Source organism: Diabrotica virgifera, chromosome 6, assembly GCF_917563875.1.
Source record: "Diabrotica virgifera virgifera chromosome 6, PGI_DIABVI_V3a".
Classification (NCBI taxonomy): Eukaryota; Metazoa; Arthropoda; class Insecta; order Coleoptera; family Chrysomelidae; genus Diabrotica; species Diabrotica virgifera.
In genome coordinates this window covers 21,467,176-21,478,879 of record NC_065448.1, presented here as the reverse complement: position 1 = coordinate 21,478,879, position 11,704 = coordinate 21,467,176, and the positions used below count along the sequence as shown (strand labels likewise).

The following is an 11,704-nucleotide window of genomic DNA, read 5'->3' as shown; positions in this document are numbered from 1 at the left end:
GTAAAAACCTCTAAATTACATTATTGTTACATTATATAATAAAAAGTAATCGACATTGAGTCGATGTCTTAAGATTTTAAGATATACATGCGGATGTATTTCATCCTTGCTCGTACATTGCTCGTACAATACATCCACATGTATACTTTAAAATCTTAAGACATCGACTCAATGTCGATTACTTTTTAATACATAATGTAACAATAATGTAATTTAGAGGTTTCTACACCTATTGAAGTGGCTAGTTACAATTACTTGTACACTGGACGTAAGTAACCACATTTTCTATTTTTTCAATTGTCAAAATTTCAATCTAAGTGGTTCACTTATTTCCAGGTTTACACTGATGATGGTTAGTTTGACCGAAAACGTTTTGTACTTCCACTCCCTTGTGGATAAACTTTAAGAATTTTAATAAATTCATATACCTATATGCAACAGAAGTGTTTACTACATTCCACGTTGTTTTATCGAAGGTATACAGCCAATTACAGGGTTTACCCCTTTTAAAGTTAAAATTCAAAGACACATCAATACAAAATTTAACATCTTCGCTGTGTGACGGGACAAATAGACCTCGTACCACACTAACGGTTAGCTGCGCCGACTGTTTCGTAACGCACGGTTGCAAATGGGGTATACGGGATATGTATGCCTCGTAACACACCCAACGTAAGTTTATGAATATCTCTAAACGCTGTCAAGGTGATAAAGACTAAAGCATATTCTGATAAGAGACCTTTCAGTACATAGAATCGTGTACCAGAAGAGAAAATATAGTCCGTCCGCTATAACTTTTCCCATGCGGTACGATTCATTCTCAATCAAATTAAGTCAAAACAGAAAGTGAAACGTACGCCTATGTGTGTAGTATATAGTGTACAGTATACAAAATGTATATACACATCGACGTTCGTTTCAATTTATGTTTTGACTTAATTTGATTGAAAATGAATCATACCGCATGGGAAAAGTCCTAGCGGACGGACTATATATTCATATATACTATAAGAAAATTTCACAAAATTTCAAGCGTTTTTTAAAGCGACTACTACCTTCAATCCGTCCAATCAAAACATCGCACCATCTATAAAGCTCTCTATTTACCTACTGAGTACCGATTGTTCATAAATTAGAATTAACTAATAGTAAAATGGCTCCTAAACACTTAATCCTAGTAGCACATTTAGGAATAAAATCGTTACGTGTAACCGATCACCAAATTATTAAAATCAGTCCTAACATCAACTAAAAAAACAGGTCACAGGTCACCAAAGCGATTCGAACTGAAGGTTCGCGAAGCCTGGGTTCTTCCGCGTGTCCCAGTACTTGCCGTTGTACTGCCAGGTGTCGTCCTGGGACGGCGAGAACCATTTGGGTTCGTAGACGACGCCTAATTCTTCTCTTCTTTTCCTCCTGTTAAAATAAAAGACATGAAAGTGGCATTTAAGAGACATATTAACATTTACAAATGGTTAAGAAACAAAATAGGGTATTTTAAGCAGTACATGTTCTGTTCTGTACAGTACAAAGTTGTCCCCATTTTTTTTTATAAATTACTCCGCGATTCAAGAACATATTCAGGTGTGCATCACTATACGATTTGACAGACAAAAATAAATTGAAAATAAAAGTTGACAAAACTTAAACGCGTTTTTCTCAAAACTGCTTTTTTCAAAGGCGGTAGACATTGTAACTAAAAAACTACTTGACCGGTCCACCTGGAATTTTGTATATATTTTCTTCAGACATCTGGTGAGGTAGGCTGTCGAGATATTTTTTGTTTAACGATAATAAATATGTTGGTCTTCAGCCTTTTTTTGCAAAAAAAATTCGTTGTTTTGACTTCTGAGTGATAACTAAAAGTAAAAAATTGTTAAAACTAAAAAAACTTAAAAGCGTTACCTCGAGAAACTCATAATAGGCTATTCATTATGTTCAAAATAAAACAGCTAAAAGGAACTACAACGTTAACGGGATTTTATTGTCTCATATGGTCAATGGACTTCTATATTTGAAAAAACCGTGGAGTGCTACCATTTAAATGAGTGCGTTTTTGAGAAAGGGGTGAATTAGTCCCTAGGCACAGGATGAATTAGGGTGAGTTCTATGCACTTTTGGTACTAACACGTCTACAGGAAAAATGTTCCAGGTTAAATTTACTATCGAAATATCGCATTTTAAAGTCAAAAATATTTTTTTACAAAAAAATATTCAAAAAAAAAGGAAGAAAAAACACGAAAAAAGCTATTTTGTTTTTTGCCCCATAACTTTTTTCCACCGGGATATAGGTATAGGAACAGCGAAAATAGTTTCCATCTTTCCTCTTTAAAATGAAGTTTGATAAAAGTCTCTAGGACCTATAGTTTCTGAAATAGGATTTTTCAAAGTTCGCCGCTCACAGCATTTTTGGGCCATTTTCCCCATTATTTCGTAAACATTGCTCTGTAACTTTTTTGTACGCATTTCTAGATATATGCAATGGTGCATTCAGTAGAAAGAGAAGTCAATTACCTTTAAAACGGTCTATTGTATAAGGTTATACGGCTCTTTTTAAGCTAGTTATGATTTTTCAAGGTTTTATACTTTTAATGATTTTTGATATTTTTAATGATTATTTTTTAAATTTTTCATTATGACTTTTTTTTTCTTGTACACTTAGGTATATATATTGTGGAATAAAAAAAGCTTATTTTCTTTACTTTAAAATGGTGTATTGCAAAAATTCTAAGACTATTTTTAAACAAGCTATCCGTAGGATATCCAAGGGTATCTGTAATTTCAGAAAAATTTTAAATTTTTTTTATTTTTTTCAATTAGAAGAATATAATTGCATATTCTAATATAATTTTTAATTCCACATAACTTTTCTAAATAACACTTTTCGATTTTGTAAAACATAAAGGCACTTTACTCTTGAGCGAAATTCATATTTTTTAACATACCTCGTACACTATTGATAAAATGTGATATCTGATGATTGCATCTTAGGTTTTAGACTATGCAGAGCATTTTATAAAGAATAATTTTTTTTCATAATGTTAATAATAAAAAAGTTTTCAATATGGTTCCAACTTAGTGGGACCTTGTATGTATAAAAGTAACATTTTGTAAAAGCATATCTTGTTTTAAAATAGTCATACCATACAGCCTTCTACAATAGACCATTTTAAAGGTAATTGACTTTTCTTCCTATTACATCATATTTTGGAAAATGTAAATCATAAAGACTTCTACCAAACGTCGTTTTAAAGAGGAAGGATGGAAGTTTTTTTTCTGTGAAGCAATGCATATACCTATATCCATGTGAAAAAAAGTTATGGGGCATATAACAAAATTGCTATCTCTCGTGTTGTTTTTTCTTGCTTTTCCTTTGAATTTTTTACTTTAAAATGTGATGTTTCGATAGGAAATTTAACCTGAAACAATTTTCCTGTAGACGTGTTTGTACCAATAGTGCATATAACTCACCCAAATTCGCCCTGTGCCTAGGGACTAATTCACCCCTTTCTTAAAAACGCACACCTTTAAATGGTAGCACTCCCCAAGTTTTTCATATTTAGAGGTCCATTGACCATATGAAACAATAAAACCCCGTTAACGTTGTAGTTCCTTTCTAAAGTACATAATTAATAGCCTATAAGCTAATAAAATCTTTTTGAATTTTTTGTTTAACATGATCCAATGATTAATTCTGATGTCCACCGCAAAATTCATTGCTTTTTTGAGGCGTCTTTAAAAATTTGCCACCGTTGTCTTATTTTTCAATATTTGTCATTTAATTTTTTTTAATGTTCTATGAATTGTACTGAACATGCTTAATTATGTATTTTAAAAATAAAATAAATCCACCATACTTTCAAAAAAAAATCTCAAAAATGGGCTTGAAATGTTGATTTCAAACTCTACGCCCCCCTTAAGGATAGCTCTGACAAGATTTTGATAGGCAACCCATGCGAGTAATATTTGTCCATGTATAAAATTTAATAAAAAAAATGTTTAATCCGGAAAGCAGATGGGTGAAAATCGATGTAGATTCGGATCCCGTAGTAATGCTACAGTTTAATTAAATTAATACCTTCATTGGTATTAAAAGTTAAAATTAAACGTTAATTATCTTACCTCTCCCTTTGTAAACTTTCCAATTGTAGCTTAACCGTTTCGGCAGTACTAAGATCACCTTCTTCAAGCGCTCTCTGATCTGGTCTAAACCTCGTATCAGTGGGTGGTAGAAAATTAGAATCGGGTCCTAGTTCATTTAACTCAATTGCAAAGCGAGTAAAGCCGTAGTAATGTTCTTGATTGGGCGGTAAAGTACCAGCACGCCAAATACACCTGGCAGATGGAGCTACACCACAATACAAAGACTCTGACCATTTTCCGAAAAGTTTTCGAACTGTTTGACCAGATTCATCATAAACCGCTCCAACAATCTGAAATAGGAAAAACATTTAACATAAAAACAAAATCAATGGGAAAATACCAAGTAGCTGGCTGTATACCATAATTAAAAAATCATACAGAAGTAAAAAATTCGTTTGTACAATGGTATAAAAAAAAGTTTATTAAAACCATTAAATGTCATCCAAAAGGATTTTTCGATCTAGATCAGATCATCTTCAGTGCCTAGAACGAAGTATTTCCATGTTAGAATGAATGCAAAAGGTTAAAATTGTGACTAGTTGAAGAAAAAATGTGGTAATACTTACGTTCTGCTTAGTAAATGAAACTATCAACCTTATGAAATTGGTAACATCGAGAAATATGGTTTACATGATAACTATATAATATTTATAGCGACTCCAAGTCGATGTTAAAAGATTAAATGTGTTAGGAGTGCTCAAAGGGCATCATGGTTCCCTGCTCGATAAAAACTTGTAGTTCTTGCCAGTTCAATGGACACAGACCAACAAAGGTGAAGGAGATGACAATCCAATTATTAGACAGAAGCGACATGACAAGACAGGTTGTCAATTTTTAGTTATGAATTTAAAAAATAGTGTTGTTTAGAATTTAGATTATTAGTTAAACTGAATGTAGATTAATAACTGTATTAAAGTGAAATTTAAATTATAATAAATTAGATTTTAATGAAAAAGATTTTAATGACGGTGACGTCACTGATGACAGTTTTGAAAAGAAGACGAAAGTTTAATTTAGTTTGAAATAAAAGTGAAAGAAAAATAATTAAATGTGAACAATATATTTTGATAGGTATAATATGAGTCAAAGTTGAATGATATACTTATATCAGAGTTCTCTGAAAAAGCCGTTTAGTTGAGACAGAAAAAGTAATACTGCAATAATTTTTGTCACGTAGCTGCAAGAACTATATTCCGAAGTTAATTCTGAGAAAATTTGGATAAAAATAGCTAATAATTTGGAATTTAAAGTTTGATTGATTTTTTGACAAGGTAGTGTGTCAAAATTTGAATTGCTGTCGGCTTTTGAAAGTCAGGTATTTTAATAAAATCTTTTATAAATTATAATTCTAATAGCCTAAATTAAAACACTTTAATAGAATAATTAAAAAAAATTAAATAAATAAAGCAAACTAGTTTTAAAAATGGGGGACACGTCTGGGGGTGATAAGCCCCCAGATTTAAATTTAGTCGAAAAAAATGATAACTTTGATGTTCCAATGACTACAAATACGAGTTATATAGGCAATCTAAGTAATAATAATAATTTAAGAAATAACAAAAAACAAATAATTGTTACTGATAAAAAAGAAAGTATAAATTTAAATAACATCCCATCTAGATATGATATTTATGATAAAGGTCCGTTTGAAGTCTATATAGAATCCAATAATGAAAATTTGAATATCGGGAAATATAACTATTTGGCCATAGCTAGAGAAATCTTGTAGCAACACTATAGTGTCGATTCATAGAATGGTGAGATTTCACTCAAATAAAATGATAAAAAAAATGAGAAACACACTGGAGGAAGCTAACACATATAAATACCACGGTAGCTCTAGTCTCTAGAGATTATAGGGATGGATTCTTATGGATGTTATTAGAGATGTGATGCTGTTTATCAGATCAAATTATGAAAATCAAATAAAAAAAAAATATTTTAGTACAACGATCGGTGTCAGGTCTTATTTTCCAATCTTCAGCGGGCGCCACCATATCTTTCAGCTAACCTAGGAGAAACATGGAAACCACACAAAACAAACATGGTATACATAGTCAGATTACACAAAAAAAAATATATGAAATATTTATTAGGAGGTTAACTACCTTTACTATATCATCTAGATACACCTCATCATCTGGAATAGAATTAAGTATAAAAAAAACTAGGAATAGTGAACAACGGTAATAACGTTAGAGTATGGTATATTTATCGTTCAATTAAATAACAAAAAAAATTATAATTTTATCAAAACGAAAAAGAAGATATTATTATTATTTACTATGTAATTAACTTATTTTTGGACGCCGGAAAGCTTTCTTAGTCTTCACAAATAAGAAATAATATAATATTATGTAGCAGAGTATTCTAACAAAATTATTTAGAAACTAAATATTCAATTTTCAAAAAAAAACAGGAAATAAGCTGGATTCTGTCGTCACATTCCGAATCGATGAGAAATATTAATAAAATTTATTACTTTAGTTTTCCAAATGGGTATGTAGTGGAAATTCAGCAACAGGATAAACAATTGTAAAACAATCAAAATATGGTTGACTTTATTCGTACAGGCCTCAAACTAGACGGTCTTAAATTGAATTGGTCTCAAATTAACGGCATATCAAAACGAGAGCGTCCTAACAATATACGCTACCTCGCAAAATCTGGCCAAAAAGTCAGGACTTTTTGTGACTTTTTCACATTCCAAAACCTGTAACAATTTATACCGTAAGACAAACGTTTTCTTTTTGTTTTTTTTTGATGGACAGCCATTATTAAACCGAAAGGAAAGGAAATATTTAATGAAAACTTACCAAAATTATTGTGTGAAACCAGATTGTATGCACAAGTAAATTTTAAAATGATTTATTAGACAGTGACAGTTAGTCGGTGGATTATCAGAAAAATGACTTTCGTTATGGAATTTGTTGCGTTTGAAAATTGAATTTAAAAAGTTTTCTCGCGGTGACCACTTATTATTATGATTACGTCATGCAAGTAATCGGTGTGAATTAAAAGAGAAATAAATATTATTAAATTAAAGGTATACTTATTTCGGATCGTTACACAACCTCCTTCACGAACTAAAGCTCGCTAGCGCGATTTAGATCGGACTATGGGTGTGGAAACACACGTAACGAAACGACCAAGACAAATTCATACATCCAAAGAAAATTTAGATAAAATTTATTCAAACGACCATACTATTACACTAAAATGGAAGGAGAATTGTAGCCGTTGTGGCTTGACATATAGAGATTTTCATTATATCTCTCGACTTGAGGTATACGTATTTATCCTCACGTCTATAAGCGGACTTAATCACATATTTTCACATTTCTACGTTCACTCACAGCGTAAATGTTATATGAGTAAACTAAAAAAAAAAAACAAAAAGTAGGAACATGGCCATAAAAGAAACAAACCATGAAATTCAGACATAGAGGTACGTTACTAGTTTTTCGAAAACAAAAGAATTGGGTTATACTGGAGAAAAGTTAGACATTAGAAATACGGGATGACATACTTGCATATGAGATAGATGGTAATAGTTATTGTTTCCTTAGGACTGGTGATAACTAACGCGTATCAAACGCCTGTAATAGGGACATTTTTGGTGAGGGTCAAATTCGGTAAGCTCAAAATCGGTGAGGGTCTAAAATCCTAGGTTACATAACTTAAAGTTAATCAGGATACTCAAAAATTATTATTGGTACGGTATATCTGAAAAACTTATTATTCCGACAAGTAGCTGGCGGAAATCTGCTAACATTTTTCCTAGCCCTTCTCTGTGCCTGGCTATCCAAGACATCCGTTGAACGCTAGTAACAAAATGAGAAAGAATGAGAAAAATATTGAATGCAAGGAGTCAAAATTCCTAGTCTATAGGGTAAAGTACAACTACAATATTCGAACTAGTACTCATATGATAGAATACATATCAGAACAGTAGGTACTGTTTACTACAATTCAGGATATAAACGATTCCCATAAAAAAATAAAAAAAAATACTATATTTACTATTAACTACATTATGTACTAATACATCATTTTGTTTTTGTGACCCCATGAGTATATCAAATCTCTCTATATAGGGAAAGAGAAATCACAAAACACACATGTTGACTATTTAGATGTATTATCTAAAAAACGTTATGTCGGCCAAAAATTTACCATTTACCAATATTCATGAAATCGACACTAACATCCATCATCAACCAGAACTAAAAGGTAGTGTGTTAACAATACACACCAAGATTAAAACAAACTGCACAACAGATATATGATATATAACCTACATATCATTAACATTGTGATACACAGTAGAGGCATAAACCAAAAACGACCAGCATGCGTATAGTATACACATCTGACAGCTTTATGTATGGTTGCCGAACTCAAAGCAAAAACAACACAATTATAAAATTTTTCTCTCGCAATTACCAGATAAGACAGATCATGGATGTCTGGATTTATTTGGCAAAAGAAAAACAAAATCGTTACAAAACAAAAATGGTCACAAAGGACACACTGGCCATAAGTAATTTAAACAGGAGAAGTTTATACATACACTCGATACAGTATTAAATAAAGAAAAACTTTCTTTTATTCTGTATCTGACGAGTTCGGTTCGTCGTCTGAATCATTATCAGGATAATATGTTTTCAAATCCTTTATGTGCCATTTGCCAGCATTAGATCCATCAGGATTTTTCAAACCATATATTAGAGGAGAAAATTTCTTCACAATTGTACATAACACATATTTAGGCGCAAGTTTTGCCATATATTTTTTTGGTGCACTGGAGAGAGCCATATTCTTTCTCCATACTTTATCTCCAACACTAAATTGGACATCACGCTTGCGCAGGTTGTACGTCTTGGCATTGCGCTCATAAGCTTTGGTGATATTCTTGCGTACAAAAGAGAAAACTTCAGACAAACCTTTAACTTCAGAGGCATATGATTTACGGTCACCTGGGACAATTTCCAAATCAACAAGATCATTTGGTATTCGACCGTAATAATTTCCCGAGATAGGTACATGTCGAGCAAAATTTAAAAAAGCTGGAGTGAATTGAGTCACTTCATGCTTGGCGGTGTTTATTGCCTGACGAATCTTATGGATTTCTTTATCCCAGTCACAGTGATTTTCTACGTAACAACGAATAGCAGTTCCGATGACACGGTTGCTTCTCTCGACAAAATTAACCTGAGGGGAATAGACTGCGGAAAACCATATTTTTTGAACGTTGTAACGATCACACAGATCTTTCATGATCTTACAATTAAGATTAGGGGCATTATCACAAAGAAGATGCTGAGGAACTCCAAACATGAGAAAAACTTGATTTTCAAGAAAATTGCAAATATTCGAAGCAGTAGCTTTCCTCAAAGGATGTAATAGAGTAAATTTAGAAAACCAATCAGCTACTACAAGTAACCAGGAGTGGCCACTTTTACTACGAGTCAAAGGACCTATTAAATCTACAGCAATGATTTGCCAAGGAAAATCGGCTTGTTTTTGACGACCCATTTTTCCAATTTTAGCAGTATTAGGGGCTTTTTGAGCTCCACAAGTCTTACAAGATCTAACATACTTTACAACGTCTTGGCGCATCTTCGGCCAATAATAACGTTCTCGGATACGTGCAAGAGTTTTGTAAGCACCGAGGTGTGCACATGTTGGTGGTTCATGGCATGAATTGATGACATCACGACGTTGAGGTTTGGGCACTAATATTTTCCACTCAAACATATTCGAATTAAACGGTAAACAAGACGGTATGAATTTATAGACGAGATCGTTTTCGACTTTCCATTGGGGAAATTCATCTGGATGATTAAGGATCTTAGAACGCAGATTATCGAACCAGGGATCGATACGATCGGTATCTACCTCAAGATAGGAAATTTCAGAATGTTCATGAGTTCTGCTAAGTGCATCCGGTACATTGTGGGAAGTTCCTTTTCGATGTATAATTCTAAAACCAAACTGTTTTAAACGCATCGCCCAACGAGATAAACGTCCAGTCGGATTCTTAAGATTCGTTAGCCACAAAAGAGAGTAATGATCAGTTATGATAGTAAACTCGACTCCATCAATATAAGGACGAAATTTTTCAACCGAAAACAACACGGCTAAGCACTCTTTCTCAGTCGTGGAAAAGTTACGTTCCTGCTTAGTTAAAGAACGACTTGCATAAGCGATTACCTTTTCTCCGCCATCAATTTCTTGGGTTAAAACAGCACCAAGACCAGTATTGCTAGCATCACATTGAACAGTAAACGGACAGGAGAAATCAGGCTGTACTAAAACAGGAGAAGATATTAAAGCTTCTTTAACAGAGAGAAAGGCTTTTTCAGCTTCGGGATTCCAAGATATAAGTTCCTTTTTCTTCTTACCTTTAAGTAAGTCATTAATGGGAGAGACAAGTGTCGAAAAATCTTTGATAAAACGTCGGTACCAAGAACACAAGCCAATGAAACGTTTTATTTCCGTGGTGTTAGTCGGACGAGGATAATTGACCATAGCAGTTATCTTATCAGGATCAGATCTCAATGAATTATTGCCAACGATGTAACCTAAATATTTAAGAGATGTTTTAAAAAATTCACATTTTTCCACATTGATGGTAAGATTTGCTTCTTTGAGTTTATCTTTCACTTTTTGAAGGAGGGCTATATGCTCTTCGGCTGTAGCTGAACAAACTATTATATCGTCGATGTAAGTAAAGATATATGGTTCGAATTCGGGACCAAAAATTTGATCGACTAGTCTTTGTTGTGTCTGTGCAGAATTGCATAAGCCAAAAGGCATGACTGTAAATTGGAAAAGTCCACGACCTACTACAGCGAAAGCGGTTTTTTCACGTGAAGCATTATCAAGGGGAATTTGCCAGAAAGCTTTTTTAAGATCGATGGAACTGATATATCTAGCATTTCTTAAAAGAGACAAAATACGATCGATGTTTGGCAAAGGATAAGTGTCATGACGGGTGACCTCGTTCAAATTTCTGCCATCAAAGCAAAATCTATACTCGCCTGTCTTCTTCTTGACCAGTAACACAGGGGAACACCATGGACTATTAGAAGGTTCTATGACGTTAAGTTTTAACATTTCGTCCAATTCATCATTTAGAATTTTGGCCATATATGGGGACATTGGGAAAGGACGTTTCCGAAATGGTTTGGCATCACCAGTGTCAATAGTGAGCTTGATCTTATTAGTTAAACCTATCCCATTTTTATTGTCTACTTCTTGGAAACTTTGTATAGCTTTTTCTGCACGATTTTTCGATTCTGGATCTAACGATTCAATAGAACTCAAATAATCAAAAGACTCATTCATTTCTGATTCATCACATGATGTTAAACATACTCGATTTTTTACATTCCAAGTGTTTTGAGTAAAATTCAACGAAAGAGAGAATTTCGAAATAAAATTGCTACCAAGAATAAATGTAAGAGGTAAGGATGGAACAATAAGACAGTTTATGACGTGACATACGCCATTAGCAACTATCGGCAAATCTACAATTCCAGTTACCTTTTGACTA

General features: G+C 33.0%; 1 protein-coding gene across 1 annotated transcript in view; it reads right to left on the bottom strand.

The window, feature by feature from the left end:
* Positions 1-1,086: 1,086 nt before the first annotated feature.
* The window catches only part of LOC114331548 (oxysterol-binding protein-related protein 3-like), a 202,442-nt gene continuing 191,824 nt past the window's right edge, over positions 1,087-11,704 (bottom strand). The window contains exons 11-12 of the mRNA XM_028281150.2: positions 4,123-4,433; positions 1,087-1,416 (exon numbers count right to left, since the gene is read on the bottom strand). Of these exons, the coding sequence (XP_028136951.2) occupies positions 1,269-1,416; positions 4,123-4,433 (459 nt within the window). The 3' untranslated portion in view covers positions 1,087-1,268. The remainder of the gene's footprint in view (positions 1,417-4,122; positions 4,434-11,704) is intronic.